The sequence below is a fragment of the Jaculus jaculus genome, chromosome X, assembly GCF_020740685.1.
Source record: "Jaculus jaculus isolate mJacJac1 chromosome X, mJacJac1.mat.Y.cur, whole genome shotgun sequence".
Taxonomy (NCBI): domain Eukaryota; kingdom Metazoa; phylum Chordata; class Mammalia; order Rodentia; family Dipodidae; genus Jaculus; species Jaculus jaculus.
Window position 1 is genome coordinate 54,941,486 of NC_059125.1, and position 18,482 is coordinate 54,959,967.

Below are 18,482 nucleotides of genomic sequence, written 5' to 3' on the forward strand. Positions count from 1 at the left end.
CTATGTATCCCTAGTTAGCTGTCCTGGATCACACTATAGCTAAGTCTGGCCTTCACCTTGTGGCAATCTTCCTGCCTCTGCATCTTGTATCCTGGGATTACAGCCATGTGCCACCATGCCTGTCATTTTTGTATTGTTTTGCTTTGTTTTTCAAGGTAGGGTTTCACTCCAGCCATGGCTGACCCTGGAATTCCTTATGTAGTCCCAGGGTAGCCTTGAACTCGTGGTCATCCTCCTACCTCTGCCTCCCAAGTGCTGGGATCAAAGGCGTGCACCACCACGCCTGGCATGCCTTGTCATCTTTTAAAAATGCATCTTGCTGTTTCCCTGGCTAAGTTCAAACTTATGGGCTACAGTGGTATTCCTGTCCTCTGGATCCCAAGTAGCTGGAGCAACAGTTAATGCACCACCACCTTGCACAATGCTTTACTCATCTAATGACTTATGCTCTTCTGTGTGTGCTGTGGTATGTGTGTGTAGACAGAATACATGGGCTGTGTGTGTGTATGCATGTGTGTGGTGTATGCATGTAGGTTTGCATATGTGTGCACCCCATGCACATGCATGTGGAGGCTAAAAGAGGAGATAACAGGTATCATCTGTTGCTCTTATGCCTTACTTCCTTGAAACAAGGTCTCTTGCTGAACCTGGAGCTCACTGTTTTTTGGTTAGATTGGTTAAAGAGATTTTCCTTTTCCTCCCCAGTGCTGTGGTTATATGTGTGTATAGCCATGCCTGGTGTTTTACGTGGTTTTGGGCATCTTTCTGAGCTCTGGTTCTCATGCTTATACAGCTCTTATCCACTGAGCCATCACCACATTCCCTGGACATTGTTTTTATTAAAAATCTTTGTGAAAGCCAGGCATGGTGGCGCATACCTTTAATCGCAGCACTTGGGATGCAGAGGTAGGAGGATTGCTGTGAGTTTTAGGCCACCCTGAAACTCCATGTGAATTCCAGGTCAGCCTGGGCTAGAGTCAGACCCTACCTCAAAAGACCAAACAAAAGAAAAAAATCTTTGTGAGCCGGGTGTAGTGGAGCATGCCTTTAATCCGAGCACTTGGGAGGCAGAGGTAAGAGGATGGCAGTGAATTTGAGGCTACTCTCAGTTGATATAGTGAATTCTGGGTCAGCCTGAGCTAGAGTGAGACCCTACCTCAAAAAAAAAAAACCAACTTTGTGTAATATTTTCTAAAGGGATACGTAGGATGATATACTTACTCTATCCCTATTTCTAAAAATATGTGTGTTTTCTCCTTTTAACTAATCAAAATCTTGTATGAATTCAGAATTTTAGGATCATAATCCTTTTGCATTCTGTAAACATTGCTTCATTGACTTCTGGCATGTAAAGTGGAAGATTAGAGGCTCAGTGCCAATTTAAAGGTTTTTCATTTGTTGGTAGCATATTTCTTTTTTTTCTTAATTTTATTTTAATTTATTTATTTGAGAGCGAGCGAGCGAGAATGAATGAATGAATGAATGAATGAATGAATGAATGAATGAATGAATATGGGTGCACCAAAGCCTCCAACCACTATAAATGAACTCCAGATACATGTGCCACCTTGTGCATCTGGCTTACATGGGCACTGGGGAATCAAGCCTCAAACCAGGGTCCTTCGGCTTCACAGGCAAGTGCTTAACCACTAAGCTATCTTTCCAGCCCTCTTTTTTTTTTTAAGAAATAGTTTGTTTATTTGAGAGAGAGAAAGGGAGAGAGGCAGATAGAGAGAGAATGGCCATTCCAGGGCCTCCAGCCACTGCACACGATCTCCAGATGCATTAACCCCATTGTGCATCTGGCTTACATGGGTCCTGGGGAATCAAACCTGGGTCCTTAGGCTTTGAAGGCAAGCACCTTAACTGCTAAGCCATCTCTCCAGTCCCAGTAACATGATATTTCTATTTGGAACCGTAACACAGTTTGAGTTTACTTAGGTAGTTCAGAAGTTAAACTAAAACAAATGTCTAGATGTCTATCATTTTTATATTTGACAGAGAAAGAGGGAGAGACCAGCCACTGCAAACAAACTCCAGACACATGTGCCCCCTTGTATATCTGACTAACGTGGGTCCAGGGGCATCGAACATGGGTCCTTTGGCTTTGCAGGCACACACCTTAACCACTAAGCCATGCCTCCAGCCCAATAATTGATTTTTTTTTATTGACAACTTCCATAGTTGTAAAGAATATCCCATGATTAACATTTTGATTATTCTGTCACTGGCATAGATGTTACAGATCTGAAAGCATGGGGTTTCTTAGAGAAACAATCATCTTATCCCTTTATTGCTTTTTGCCAATTCCTTTTGAGAAAATGTAAATACTTTATCACTGAGCTATACTTCATAGTCCTTAAGATATTGATGAGCAGTGTAAGTGTTCATAGCATACTTATGTAATTTAATTATAGTTTTATTAATTAATAGAGGAATCAAATTAACTAACATAGGATATCAACTATTCTCTGAGTCTTGAGAAAAGGGTTGATATGTCAAAGCAATTAAGCCATGAAAATTTCTGTGGCATTAATTTGTAAATTGTTCTTCCATTTTAGGATCGCAAGTTAACCAAAATTGAGCAGCAAAGATTCAAGGAGGAAGCAGAGATGTTGAAAGGTCTTCAGCATCCCAATATAGTTCGATTTTATGACTCTTGGGAGTCTATATTAAAAGGAAAAAAATGTATTGTATTAGTAACTGAATTAATGACATCAGGAACATTAAAAACGTAAGTTGACTCTGTTAGTTCTAGTTGGGTTTTATTTGGAAATAATTTTTAGTTTATAAACAATACTTGATTAAAGAATTTGTGGAGGGACAGGGTACATAGCTCAGTGGTCAAGCACTTAGCATGTGCAAGGCCCTATGTTTGATTCCTAGGACTGCTAATATTAAAGAATTTACAAGTTTGTTAGAAAATACAGTGTTGAAAAGTTAATGCTGAAAATAAAAGTTAATGCTTTGGGAAATGAGAATGTAGATCAGTTGGTAGTATACTTGCCTAGAATGCATGAAGCCCAGGGTTTGTTTCCATAACACCTTATAAAAACAGATGTGGTGGTACATGCCTGAAATCTCAGCATTTGGGAAGTAAAGGCAGGAAGATCAGGAGCCCAAGTTTCTGGCTATATAATGAGTACAAGGCCAGCCCAGGATACCTTGGATTCTGTCTCCCACCTCTACATAAAAGAAAAAGTTAATGTTCTAGAATATCATAGAATTTGAGAATTGAAAATCATTATAGAAAGAATATAATTTTATTTTTTCAATGATAATGAATTGTAGGGGACTTGACCAAGTTTATAATTTTAGCTAGCAAAAATTGCATACAATGATAGCCTTTTGTTATTAATTACTGGTTTTCATTTGATATGAATCAGTTGTATAATCAATTATAAGTAATTAGTTACATGTGGGATATATCTTTATTCCTAGCTTTTTTTTTTCTGAGGTAGGGTCTCAGTCTAGCCCAGGCTGATCTGGAGTTCACTGTGTAGTCTCAGACTGGCTTCAAACTGATAGGGATCCTCCTATCTCTGTTTCCTGAGTGCTGGGATTAAAGGCATGTACCACCACATCAAGCTTTGTAGCATTTTTTGCACTAAAATTTTATGTATGTAGTCATATCCTCTGGTGATTAAGTAATTATTAGAAAGTAGAGACAAATCCTCATTTTCAAATTGTACTTCTATTCCTGAAAGGCCATTCTGTCATGATTCTTATTTTTAATTAAAAATGCTACACTGATGGCTGGGGAGATGGCCCAGTGGTTAAAGGCAGTTGTTCAGCATGCCTGCTGAGCAAAGTTTAGACCCCTCACATTCATGTGAAACCAGGTACAAAATAGCATACACAGCTAAAATCCTAATGCCCCTATGGCAGTGGGAGGTGGAGTCAGAAGAATCCTGGAGATCATGGGCCAACTAGTGGCAAGACAACAAGAGAAACCTCTGTCTCAAACAGAGCAGGAGAGAACCAACATTCTGAAGTGTCTTCTGACCTCCACAAATATACCACGGCATTTGTATGCCATACACAGTCTATCTCTCTCTCACACACACACAAATAATAAAAATAATAGGCTTACTCAGATATTTTTATTTTTACTTTTTAGTTTTTAAACATATTTTTATCCAAGCCAGGTGTGATGGTGCACGCCTTTAATCCCAGCACTTGAGAGGCAGAGGCAGGAAGATTGCTGTGAGTTTGAGGCCACTCTGAGGCTACGTAGAATTCCAGGTCAGCCTGGGCTTCAGTGAGACCCTACCTTGAAAAGCAAAAAAAAAAATAAAAAATAAAAAAATAAAATATATATATATATATTCCAATATATATATATTTTTAAATTTATTTGCAAGGGGTGGGGAGGGAGGGAGAGAGAAACACACCAGGGTCTCCAGCTGCTGCGAACAAACTCCAGATGTGCATCTGTTCAACTCTGTGCATCTGGCTTTACATGGGTACTAGGAAGTTGAACAAAGGTTGTTAGGCTTTGCAGGCAAGCACCTTAACCACTGAGCAATCTCTCCAGCCCCCTTGAATATATTTTTGAGAGGTCAAACCATTTTGTTGAGGGACTGTGAAGTAGACTAGAGAATTTGAGCTTTGTATTCACTGAACGGTAGATGTCTTATCTAAAAGAATTAGGTCTTAGATTAAATAGTTTTGGCCACAACAGACAATAGAAAACAACTCATGGATGGCAGTCATAGTACATTACTGATTAAATCACTCAAATGATTTATCCTAAATAGTGTTTATATAATAATTTTGGAATTTTTCCATACATGTTTTCTGTTTCTTTGTATAGGTATTTAAAACGTTTTAAAGTCATGAAACCAAAGGTCTTAAGAAGCTGGTGTAGACAAATTTTAAAAGGGTTGCAGTTTTTGCACACAAGGACTCCTCCTATTATTCACCGAGATCTAAAATGTGACAACATTTTCATCACGGGACCTACTGGATCTGTGAAGATTGGAGATCTGGGACTGGCAACTTTAATGCGCACATCATTTGCTAAGAGTGTCATTGGTAATTAGCATTTTATAGTTTACTGCTTGGATATTAGATTTGTGAATTGGTCTAGTACAGGGATGAGTCAGATGTGGCTCATGGGCAAAACTTAACCTGCTACTTATTTTATTAATCAAGATTTATTTGTATTTGGGTGTTGTTATATATGCTTGCACACACACGTACACACATACATATGCTTTTACAAAACCAGGTTTTATGTAGTCCAGGCTGCCTCAAACTTGCTATGTGGCAGATGTTGACATTGAATTCCTGATCTCCCTTGCCTCTACCTCCAAAGTGCTGCAACTACAGGTATGGATAAATTTTTATTGGAACACTGCCACAATCACTCATTTATAGGTTATCTGTGATGGTTTTGCATAATACAGTTGAGTAGTTATATGACAGAGATATGGACTGTAAAGTCTAAATTATTTACTGTCTGACCCTTCACAAAAAACCTTAACCAATTCCTGCCTGGACTGTCAATTTGCTTGAAAAAGCTATTGTATAATGACTTATTTCAGATATTTCCTAGTATATTTATTTTGCAGGGGGTATTTAGGGTTGTTGAAAGGTTCTGTACACACTTAAGGAAGAGAGTTTGCTAACTTAATTCATAAAAATTGAACTAAGACGGTAGATCTAAAATTGTTTATTTATTTATGGCTTTTTGAGGTAGAATCCTGCTGTATTGCAGCTGACCTGGAATTCACTATTTAGTATCAGGTTATCCTTGAACTCACAACGGTCCTCCTACCTCAGCCTTCTGGAATTAAAGGCATGTACCACCACGCCTGGCTTTATATTTTATTTTTAGTTTTTGAGACAGGATTTCATGTAACCCAGGCTAGCCTCAAACTTAATATATTCCTGAGAATGGCATTAAGCTCCTGTACCTCCCAAGTAATGGAATTACAGGTGTGAGCCATGCCCAGCTAAAATCAGAGTTTTGAAATCATAGCCTAATTTTGGACCTTTTATATTGTACTTCATCAGCACAAAAAGCTAAGTAGTTCTATTAAGTGTTTTGTATACAGTCTTTATCCTTACAAATTTACTTTGGAGAACAAAAATTAACAGAGAATCTTTAAGGGAAAGGATAGATATATTTTCTCTTCCATAAATACATGATTGTGGTATTATTTTGCAGGCACTCCTGAATTTATGGCTCCTGAGATGTATGAAGAACACTACGATGAATCTGTAGATGTGTACGCATTTGGAATGTGTATGCTAGAAATGGCTACTTCAGAGTATCCTTATTCAGAGTGCCAGAATGCAGCTCAAATATACCGTAAAGTAACAAGTGTAGGTATAACGTTATTTTTTTTTATTTTACCAGTATGCATAAGGCCTTGGGGGACAGATTTCATGAAAAAAGTGAGGGAGGCTGTTACAGAGATTTAAGAGGAATGTTAAACTGATAAATGTCTTTAAAAAGTCACTAATTTCTAGTATTCACTGATATGTGTGTGTGTGTGTGTGTGTGTGTGTCTGTGTGTGTGTGTGTGTGTGTGTGTGTAGGTGCTCCCACTATGATCAAGTTTTGGTTACTTGTATGACCTTACTGAATACAGAGTTGGGAAGAAATGTACAGTGACACATTATCTGGTATTTCTACCACACATATGTGGTATCTGTAAGCTTTAAATGCATAAATAATGGTAAAATATAAAATATATAAAAATAGGCAGTAATATTTTCCATATTTATTACTTTGGCTTTTAGTGTAATTTAGTTATAAATTTATATAATTCAGGGTCCCCCCCCTCCGAGGTAGAGACTCTCTCTAGCCCAGGCTAACCTGGATCTCTGTAGTCCCAAGCTGTCCTTAAACTCACAGCAGTCCTATTTCTGCCTCCTGAGTGCTGCACATGCCTTTAATCCCAGCACTCAGGAGGCAGAGGTAGGAGGATCGCCATGAGTTCAAGGCCACCCTGAGACTACATAGTGAATTCCAGGTCAGCCTGGACTAGAGTGAGACCCTGCTTGGAAAAACAAAAACACAAACAAACACAAAAGGTATATGCCAGAAATAAGATCACTGTGAGTTTGAAGCTGGCCTGGGACTACATAGTGAATTCCAGGTCAGCCTGTGTTAAAGCGAGACCCTACCTCAAAAAACAAAATAAAACAAAACAACAAAAGGGTTATGCAAACCACAACTGGCTTAAAAAATATAGTTTTTAAAATATAAGGTGAAATGAATGCTAAAAGTAGAATAAAATGGGGGAAAAGTGAAACACAAGGACATGGAAAACATGAACTATTAGAGTAACTTCCTGTCTCAGTTCTCAAAGAATTGATATGATGTGGGGGTTCATTTTAAATTATTAGCTCTAGTTTATCCTATGGTTTTTGCTGTTGCTGAGTTTGTATTGGACTAGAACTAAGTGTCCACCAGAGCTCTCTCTACTTTGGTAGCTTTCTACTTGCATACCATGGACCTCTGATGGACACATTTAACTTTGTGGTGAGCAGGTCCTCTCACCTTCCTGAGACTCCCCAGCTTGTACCCTCTGGTGTGATTAGTATTCTAGCTAGAGGTGTCTTCCAAATGTGTTGGTTCTATGGGAAGCAACCATAGCACTAAGGTGTGTCCAACTATAGGACCTGTCTTTATGTGTTCAAGACATGTTATGTACTGATGCTGGAGAGATGTGGCTGTGATGTCAGGTATTCCACTGGAGCCTCAGAGATTTTGGGCTCTATAGCAGTGAATGACAGATAGATGGCCCCAGTGGTTGATCCACCCTTGTGACCTTAGACTCAGCTATCAAGTTCCAGGGTTATTTTCAGTTGAATAGCTAAGGGTAGGCTGAGCCTCCTGCCACCTGTCCTTCTTAGCATGTCATTCTTTGACATTACAGCTCTTTACAACTGCCTTCCATGGCCATGTGTTGCCCTGTGGCTGTGGTAGATTAAATTCAGGTTCCCTGTCATGGTTATTCTTTGTTTTTAGCGTAGTTCAGTGTCTAAGAATAGATTCTGTCTCAAAATGGTGCTTGTTCCCTGTCCTCTAAGTCATACAGACTGACAAAATACGATTGTTCTTTTGCCAGAGGAATCATTGTCTCCAAAACCTGTGACTAGTTTTGAGGTTTGTGAGTGCTATGGGCTTGTTCTGAGATAGGACTGCCAGTCTTCTCAAGATCTGTCAAGCTTACTTTCTGGAAGAGTTTTATGCTTCCTCTTTCTTGGCCAGGCACCCACACAGCAGAAACTATTATAGATTTCTGTGCATCACTCATCTTTTTCTCCACACTTTTGAGACATTCTATCTCTACCTTTGGGAATTTCTGAAGCTCTTATTTTCTTTTTCTCTTTGAAATGGAGTATTATGCTGACTCTTTTACAGGGTACACAGTGGCAGCTACTAATCTATCACCTTATCCAGAACTCTGTTTTACTTTTCTGGGCTTTAGGTTTGTTCATAAATTCCTAGAACCTAATAATTATATGGAGGTCAATTTTTCTCAATATTTTATTATTGCCTAAGGCGAAAATAATATATTTCTCTAAATTTTTATGTCTTTATATATTTACATAAGGCCCATATAAATTTATACCTATATACATACTGTTTGTTTATGGCTTCTAGCCATTTTCAAAGACTGAAATATATCAAAATCAGAATATTATAAGGAGAAGCCTTTATTTTGTGACAAGGTCTTGCTAAGTAATGCAAGTTTCTGATCTTCCTGTATTCACTTCTTTAGTAGTGGGACTGCAGATATGTGCCACCATGCCAGGCTTCCAAACACTTTTTAATTTTTTTTTGTTCATTTATTTATTTATTTATTTGAGAGAGACAGACATAGAGAGAAAGACAGATAGAGGGAGAGAGAGAGAATGGGCGCGCCAGGGCTTCCAGCCACTGCAAACGAACTCCAGACGTGTGCGCCCCCTTGTGCATCTGGCTAACGTGGGACCTGGGGAACCGAGCCTCGAACCGGGGTCCTTAGGCTTCACAGGCAAGCGCTTAACCGCTAAGCCATCTCTCCAGCCCTCAAACACTTTTTAAATAACACTCATTTTTCCTGGTTTAATGTTTCATGCCTATAGTCCTAGTTGAGGCAAGAGGATGATAAGTTTGATGTTAGCCTTGGCAATATAGTGTGATCCTGCCTCAAAGCAAATATACATTATTTTTTCTCTGATTCCAATAAGTAGTATTATACTTTCCTAATTGGGCTATAATGTATGTATATTTGGAATCCTCCTTTTTCCCTATTTCATATTGCCTTATGAAAAATTCTTACTAATTGCTCGGAAAATATTTTCTTTTTTATTGAGAACATTAATATATGAACCTGTGGCAAATTGGTTATATTCCCATCCAGTTATACTCTTATGTTCCCTCTCTCCTCAGTGTGTTATCAGTAATCACTGTGGGCTCATGAATGTACCAGTCAGTCTGGGAGGGACAATACCACAGAGTAAATCTTCCCATACTGTGGCCCTTACATTCTTCCTACCCCTTTTTCTCCATTCATGTACACAATGTATCCCTTTCCCACCACCTTCCTTTGTTCCCCTCCCCCAGCTCCTTTCCTGGACACCTCCTTCTTTTCAACTAGTTCCACATCTAAAATCTTTTTTTTTTGCCCTCATATTATACAGGTATGTTGAGGTCATGAATGCAACACCCACTTTGTACCTGGAAGACAGTACTCCTCCCCTTTCTTTGGCTCTTACATTCTTTCCACCATTTCTTTTGCAGTAGTCCTTGAGCATTAAAGGTTGTGAAAGAATTTCTCACTTAGTGCTGAATACTCCACTGTCACGTCTCAGCACATTGATGATTTTTTTAGTTTCCCCAGTGGTCATTACCATCTGAAAAGAGAAGCTTTTCTAACCAAAAGTGAGAGTAGTATTAATATATTGGCATAAACATAAATATTTAGAGGACAGTTTAATGGGTGTGCTTTATACATTTAGCCAAACAATAGTAGTAGTTTCCCCCATAGGACTTATGATCTCCCCAGCCATAGGCTTTCAGTTCGTTTTTTAGTACCAGATACGAGTTCTCTTCAATGGAGGAGGTCTCAAATCCAATAAGAGAGCAGTTGTTTTCCTCCATAACAGACATGCCACCATTGTACCAATTGACACATTTTGCCTGGCTAGGTCAGCCATGTAGCTTTCATGGTCCACTGATGACCATTGATGACTTTTCTCTCCCAACATGTTGCATAGCACTTTCTAGCAACATGACAGGTAGTTAACAGGGAGAAGCCTTGCAGCTAAGCACTAGAAAAAAAAAGTTAGTCTATATAAAAAAATGTTTAAAACATGTTTGCAAGCTGGGCATGGTGGTACATACTTTTAATCCCAGCACTCGAAGGCAGAGATGGGAGGATTACCATGAGTTCAAGGCCACCCTGAGACTACCGAGTGAATTCCAAGTCAGCCAGTGCTACAGTGAGACCCTACCTCGAAAAACCAAAAAAAAAAAAAAAATTGCATCTGATGTTCATTTAGATTATTTATAATTTTTCAGTTATTTATAGAGCTGTTGCAAAGTTCTTTAGAAAATTACTTATGTGTGCATTTTTCTCAATTCATTGTTAGATATAATTTTATGATTAAATATATTTATAATAAATTACATACTGATTTGGACTTCCAATTTCTTCAATTTGTAACAATTTTCTTCTCCTAGGGCATAAAACCAGCCAGCTTCAATAAAGTTACTGATCCTGAAGTAAAAGAAATAATTGAAGGGTGTATTCGTCAAAACAAATCTGAAAGGTGGGTACAATGATAGAGAAATGATATCACTGATGGATGCTAGAGTGATGTGTGTCACTCCACTTGAGAATGTGATATCGTGTTGAATTTTCTTTGAACTGGTATTTGTTTGTGCCTTGTGACAAACTTTCATCTTCATTAGCCATCAACTTTATAGTCAATAAGCTTTCAGCTAGTTAAGAGTTAACATATATGTTACATTTCCACTAGCATTTCTTTGACACTCTTTACTTTTATTAGTTGTTTACTACATTTAGTGTTGCATATCTAAAACCAGTAAGGTAAGACCTATTTAACATGACTTTATTACAGAACATTATTAGTGTTCATACAAACATTGTATACCTAGTTTTTAAAAGAAATTGTAGCAAAAAATGCAATACTTAATTAAGATTTGTGATTTTTATGGGCATAATGATTCACACCTATAATCCTAACACTTTAGAGGCCAAGGCAGAAGTAATTATCTATCATGAATTTGAGGCCAGCTTGGCCCAAATAATGAGCTGTAGACCAGCCTGGGTTACAGAGTGACAAAACAACAAAGAAATTTTGCCACGTTAGCCATTTTTAAGTATATAATTCAAAAGCGTTAAGTATATTCACATTGTATACAATCATTGCAACTACTGATCCCCAGACTTTTTTTATCATCTTATACTCACAATTCTTCCTTCTATGCCCTAGGAATCTCTGTTCTATTTTCTAGCTCTGTAAAGGTACCTATTCTAGGTACCTCATATAAGTGGAATCAAGCATTGTTTATTCTATTATGTTTAATTTCATTTGGTATAGATGACTCAAAGTTGATCCCTATTGTAGTATGCACTTGAAATTCCTTCCTTTATAAAGGTAAATAATGTTCCATTGTATATTTATGACACACATGATTTATACATTTATATATTGATGGTGCTTATTTTTACCTTTGGGGAAATATTTTATTTCTGATGTTGAGGATTGAACCCAGGGTCTTGCACATTCTAAGCAACCCCTTTGCCACTGAGCTTATAGCCCCAGCACCTTTTGGTGACTGTGAGTAATGCTACATGAATGTTAATATCTGTTTGAGTCCTTGCTGTCACCTTCTTTTAAGTATATATCTAGAAATAGAATTGCTGGACTATTTGATAATCCTGTTTAACTTTTTTGGAGAACCACCAAACTTTTTCCACTTAGTTCTACCATTTTACATTTCTGCTAGAAATATGCAAAGATTCCTTTTTTTTTATTTTTTTTCGTCTTTGGTTTTTGGTTTTAGGTTTTGGAAGTAGGGTCTCGCTGTATCCCGGGATGACCTGCAATTCACTGTGTAGTCTCAGGGTGGCCTCAAACTCATAGTGATCCTCCTACCTCTACCTCCCAAGTGCTGGGATTAAAGGCATGTGCCACCACGCCTGGCTTAAGGCTCCAATTTTTTAACATCCTTTCCAACCATTGTTATTGTCTGTGTTTTGATAATTGCCATCCTAATTGGTATGGACTGATAGTGCATTGTATTTTTTATTTGTAGTTCCCAAATAACTAATGATGCAGACTGTCTTTTTATGTGTTTATTGGCCATTTGTGTGTCTTTGGAGAAACATCTAAGTCCTTTGTTCATTTGTAATGGTTTCTGTTTTTTGTATTGCCCAGTTATAGTACTTCAGATCAGGCTTTTAAAAAAACTTTTAAAAATTTTTGCTGGTAGGGTTTGAACCAAGAGACTGGCACATGCATGCACTATAGCACTGAACTATACCCCTCACTCCCTAGACATTCTGCTGTATTTTATTTTGTTATTGGGGGGGGGGAATGAAACTGTGACCTCACACATGCAAAGCAAGCTCTTCACCACTAAACTATATTTCCAGCTCTAAACATGTTTTTTAACAACCCTAAAAGTATTATATTGAATTAGTTTTATGTTAGAGTCTGATCGTTGTTTGTAAGCACTATAATTATGATTTGTTACTAAAGAACATTGGGAGAGTCAAACGGATTTGTAGCATAGCAATGGATTGGAAATAAATCACAGGCCTCAATGTCAGACTAAAATTAAAATCCACATTCACACTTAAACAAGTCACTGACTTGTTTCTCAAAATAGGCATTATTTTTTACGATTAAAAGGATAATAAATATATATAAAATACCCAACAGTAACATCATCAATATATGATATTTCCGTCTGTTGTTTTTATTGTTGTTTTGTAAAAATACTTAAAATTTTCATTGAGAAGAGAAAGGCTTAATTGGCTACACTTCCTTAAAAACATCTCACGCTAGCATTGAAACTAATTAGAGGTTGTTTGCTTTTTCACACTTTTATTATAAGTATTATTTGTCTCTTGATCACTGAAAATGTGCAAGTTTGAAAATCTTCCACTCTTCAGAAACCATACTATGCATATGTGTTTTCTGTTTCATACAGCAGGAATTTTCTACATTGACATGATGGATATATCAGTTTCACTCCTGGCCTGTAATATTGACAGAGTAAATATCATGTTCGTATTTTAAAAGTTTGTAAAAGAAGAGCCGGGCGTGGTGGCGCATGCCTTTAATCCCAGCCCTCGGGAGGCAGAGGCAGGAGGATCGCCGTGAGTTCAAGGCCACCCTGAGACTACATAGTGAATTTCAGGTCAGCCTGGGCTAGAGTGAGACCCTACCTCGTAAAACCAAAAAAAAAAAAAAGTTTGTAAAAGAAAAAAACTGCCTCAGCTTGCAAAATAGATCTATGAAGCCTTATCCTTTGCTTCTCTTTAGAAAAGGTTGATCTCTGATAACCAACTAACATTGTAGCAGTGACATGTATACTATGGCCTAAAATAAGACTTAATGCTTTAAACAAACTACAGGAACTGAGTATATTTGTGCATGCCTGTAATTCAACACACCAGTGACTGAGGCATGAGGATTGAGGATTGGAAACCAGTCTGGTTTATTATAGTGAGACTGTCTCCAAAACAAAAGAAAAGAAAAAAACTGCTAGGTTTGGTTGGATCACATTGCTTCACCTGGTCCAGCCTTCTCAAAAGTGACACACACTGACTAGATAATGGGTCTTTGTTTGAGACAGGGTCTGATTCTATAGCCTAGGCTGTCCTGGAACTCACTACATAGCCCAGGCTGGCCTCAAACTAGTGACAAGTGCTGGGATTATAGGCATGAATCATAATGCCCAGCTTCTGAGTAGATAACTGTTAATTGAGTGATCTTTTCTATTTAAAACATTTCTAAGAGTTTGACTTTCCAGTTCACTTTAGAATTTATATATCTGGAAAGTTTTTAGTTCCCTTTGTCAAGAATCTATTGTTTGAATAACATAAGCCAGTGGTTTAGGGAAGCTATCGAGTCTACCTAACAGGTAGTATAGTACTTCTCCAATTCCCTCTAGGCAGATTTTTATGTGCATTAACCTTTGTTATGTAGATATGTTACTGATAATAATTAATCGCTAATTAAGGTCACTATATATGCATGTTAGGATTTCTTTGTATCCCATTGGGCACAATATGTGATTTTTATAACAGATTAATGGCTTCATTAATAGGTAATTTAAAATAAGATTATTTGCTTTGATGCAATTGATTTTTATTAATTAAAAGATTTACACCTTGCTGATGCTTAGAAAAGTTGATAATAAGATATATATTTTGTTTATTAGGTTATCTATCAGGGACCTACTAAACCACGCATTTTTTGCTGAGGATACAGGACTGAGGGTGGAGTTAGCAGAGGAAGATGATTGCTCTAATTCATCCATGGCTTTAAGACTCTGGGTTGAAGACCCCAAAAAATTAAAAGGCAAGCACAAAGACAATGAAGCCATTGAATTCTGTTTCAATTTAGAAACAGATACACCTGAAGAAGTAGCATATGAAATGGTAAGTAAATCCTGGAATTGTTTTCCATATATATATAGTTGTTTTTTTTTGTTTTGTTTTTTGTTTTTTTGAGGTAGGGTCTCACTGTAGCCCAGGCTGACCTGGAATTCACTATATAGTCTCAGGGTGGCCTCAAACTCATGGTGATCCTCCTACCTCTGCCTCCCAAGTGCTGGGATTAAAGGGATGTGACACCGTGACTGGCTTTCCATATTACTTATGTTAGTAGGACTGTTTCATTTCTCTTTGCTTTCCTTCCTCTCCTTTTCTTCTGTTTTCTTTATTTGCATTGTTATATTATTTAATTTATTTTTTAAATTTTTATTTATTTATTTGACAGAGAAAGAGGGAGAGGGAGAGGGAGAGAGAGAGATTAAGAATGGGCACATGAGCATGCCAAAGCCTCCAGCCACTGCAAATGAACTCCAGATGCATGTGCCCCCTTGTGCATCTGGCTAACGTGGGTCTTGGGGAATCCAACCTGGGTCCTTTGGCTTTGCAGGCAAGCACCTTAAGCACTAAGCCATCTCTCTAGCCCTGTTATATTATTTTAAAGTATATCTCAATAACAGAGCACATTAAATTTAAATACATAGTACAAAGAATCATAAAATACTGCATTTGTTTTAAAAAACTGAACATTTCTTTTGAAGCAACTGTGTGTCCCTCCCAGCTGCATTTCTGTCCGTTAACCACCACCTGTACTATCTGCTGACTTTCCTATCACTCATTCCCTTGCCTTCCATTATTGTTTACTCAAACAATGTATGCTGTTTTCTTTTGAAAACCTAAGTGGCAAGTATACACCTATCTGCAGAAGGCATGGTGTTTGTTTGATTGGGTAAAAAGTTCCAGAAAAGGGCTGGATAGAGGGCTCAGAGGTTAAGGCACTTGCCTGAAAAAATAAGGTCCTGAGTGAGCCTGGGAGAATACACTTATGACTCAGAACATAGTCAGAAGCTATTGTACAGACTGGAAATTAGTTGTCTGGTAACTGTGGTGTTGAAAGGTGAATAGGTGACAGATTTTTCTATTTCTAAGCCCCCCATGACCAGCTTCCACCCTCAGTAGACCACAGCAGGTAGCTTGTTAAGTAAGAAAATAATGGGGCTGGAAAAGATGGCATAGTAGTTGAGGCATTTGCCTGCAAAGCCAAAGGACCCAGGTTCTGTTTTCCCGGACCCACATAAGCCAGGTGCACAAGGAAGTGCATTTGTCTGGAGTTCCTTTGCAGTGGCTGGAGGCCCTGGCTCACCCATTCTTTCTCTGTCTGTCTGCCTCTGTCTCTCTCTCCCTCATAAATAAATAAATAGATAAATAAAATATTTTTAAAGAAAAGAATGCATTGCAATTAATTTCTTTGAGACTTGCCTTTTTGAAAAGGCCATTTTGCATTTTCATATTTAATTGATTATTTTGTCTAGCCAAAGCATTTTAGGATGATATTTTTCTTTCATTTGAAATTATTGTTGTATGTTCAAGCTTTCAGTATTATTGGAAAGTCCAAGTTTGATCTGGTTGCTGATCTTTTACATGTAGCCCATTAATTTTACTCTCTGGATGAAATGCCCTCCATAGGCTCATGTAGTTGAACTACTTCCTTGCTGTTTGTTTTTTCCCTTTTTTTTCAAGGTAGGGTATCACTCTAGCCCAAGTTGACCTGGAATTTACCCTGTATTCCAAGGCTGGCCTTGAACTCATAGTGAGCCTCCTACTTCTGCCTCCCAAGTGCTGAGATTATAGGCATGTGCCACCATTTTGACTTACAGTTCTGGGGACTAGAGTATATCATTGAAGGGAAGTTATGGCAGCAGGAAGGGGCTGTTTACATTGTATCCACAGTCAGGAAACAAAGAGTCTGAATAGGCATTGGGTCTGGCTATAAAACTTTAAGGATAGCACCCAACTTCCTCCAACAGTGCTTCATCTCATAAATGTCCACAACCTTCCCCAAAAGTATTATTAACTGGGGAACAGGTGTTCAACAACATGAGTCTGTGAGGGTATTTCACATTCAAACCACAATATTCTGCCCCTGACTCCCATAAGCTCAGAACCAACTCATAATGAAAGAAATGTATTAAATTCAACTTTAAAAGTCAGTCCCAACACTATTTATTCCAAAGTCCGATGTTCTTTCTGAGACTCAAAGCAATCTCTTAACTATAAACCCCATATAAAAACAAGATACATAATCCTGATACACAATGGCAAAGATACTATCATTCCAAAAGGGAGGAATGAGAGCACATAATAAGGAAATATCAGAGCAAAGAAGACCAAAACCTACCAGAGCAAACACCAAATCCTCCAGCTCCATGTCTTGTATCTAGGGCTTGTCATGGAATCATCTGGGTGCCAAAGGACTTGAGTACCCCTGCTCCTCCAGCTCTGCTGCCTGATGCATACATACCCTCTTTCTGCAGCCAGATCCACTCCTAGCCAACTATTTTCCTCAATAGATGTCCCATGGTTCTGGCATCTCTAACAGCCTATGATATAACATCACCATTATAACTTTATACTTCACCTTCACAGTTTTGCACAGTCACCTATCAGGGTCTTTGCAGAGACTTCAACCCTGCCACAATTGCTTGGCTTCAGTAGCTCTCTGGAACTATTGAACAAGACTCCTTGACCCCTTCAATCTTACATCTTTTGTGCCTGCAAAACAAGTGCCACATAGACAATGCTGCCAAGTTCTGCTGCCAAGTTGGAAAATACTCTTGTATCACAGTTGTATCATCTTCTGTGTACTGACCATGGGAAAACTCTCCCCTTGACAGTTGTTATACAGCAGGGAACCACTTCAAGAGCATTCTAAGTTTAATTTTAAATGAGTTTTACTTTTTGGATCCTTCAGTGCATGGGCTCTTGTGTTCAAGGTGCCTTTCCTATTCCAGAGAAGAGAATGAAGTTTTCTCTTTCAGTGGCTAAGCTTTTTAACAATTATAGATTTTTGCATCTGCACACTCCTTGTCTGAAATATTAAACATGATTACATACCTTTTCTTGACACACTTCATTTTACATATTTTTGTTCTTTCTTCACTATAGATTTGAATAAGAGCAATGAGTTACTACCATGTCATAGCTTGAATGTTATGCTGTCTTGAAAATTTCTTTTCTAAACAAATTAGGTTATTATTCCTGAATTCAGCCTCACTCAAATTCTTAGGACACTGGCAGAATACACCCATTTTTTGCTGGAATATCACCCAAATTGCTTCTATCTGAATTACCAATAGAGTCTTCTGAAACATCATGAGCGAGGCTTCCACTATCTGTGTCTCTTTCAGCCATCTGGTCTGCTACATTCCTACTAGCACAATCCAGTAAGCCCTGCTTAGGGCTTTTCTGGCCCAAACTTCCAAACTCTTGTGCATTCCTCCCATAAACCAGTTTAAAGGCATATAGACCACATAAGTTTACCAAAGAAATGGCCCTACTTTTCAGGAACAGTTTTGTGTATTACTCTTTTTTTTTTTCATTTCTGTGATAAATATCTAGCAAAAAGTAGTCTTAAGGGTGAAAGGGTTTATTTTGGCTTATAGTTCTAGGGGACATAGTCCATCATATCAGGGAAAGCATGGCAGCAGAAGCAGCTGGCCACATTGCATCTACCTCCTTGTTAGTTTTTATCTGGAGACTGCTAAATGTCACATTTTAGTTCTTTCATGTGTCCTTCCCTACCCCACCTTCAAGGTCAACAATGTCGAATCTTTCTACTGTCATCTGCTTGTAAAAGTTTCACCTAGATAATTTTTTGGCTTTAAATTAGTGGTGTTAATAGCATATCAATGATAATGATAATATCATATCAACAGATTGAAG

The 18,482-nt window shown here is 38.0% G+C and overlaps 1 protein-coding gene across 4 annotated transcripts in view; it reads left to right on the forward strand.

Moving 5' to 3' along the window:
• Wnk3 (WNK lysine deficient protein kinase 3) overlaps positions 1–18,482 on the forward strand; it is a 210,452-nt gene that overhangs the window by 85,626 nt on the left and 106,344 nt on the right. For all 4 annotated transcript variants that reach the window (XM_045140319.1, XM_045140318.1, XM_045140320.1 and 1 more), the window contains exons 3-7: positions 2,562–2,734; positions 4,817–5,037; positions 6,176–6,333; positions 10,691–10,779; positions 14,429–14,648. In XM_045140319.1, coding sequence (XP_044996254.1) covers positions 2,562–2,734; positions 4,817–5,037; positions 6,176–6,333; positions 10,691–10,779; positions 14,429–14,648 — 861 coding nt within the window. The remainder of the gene's footprint in view (positions 1–2,561; positions 2,735–4,816; positions 5,038–6,175; positions 6,334–10,690; positions 10,780–14,428; positions 14,649–18,482) is intronic.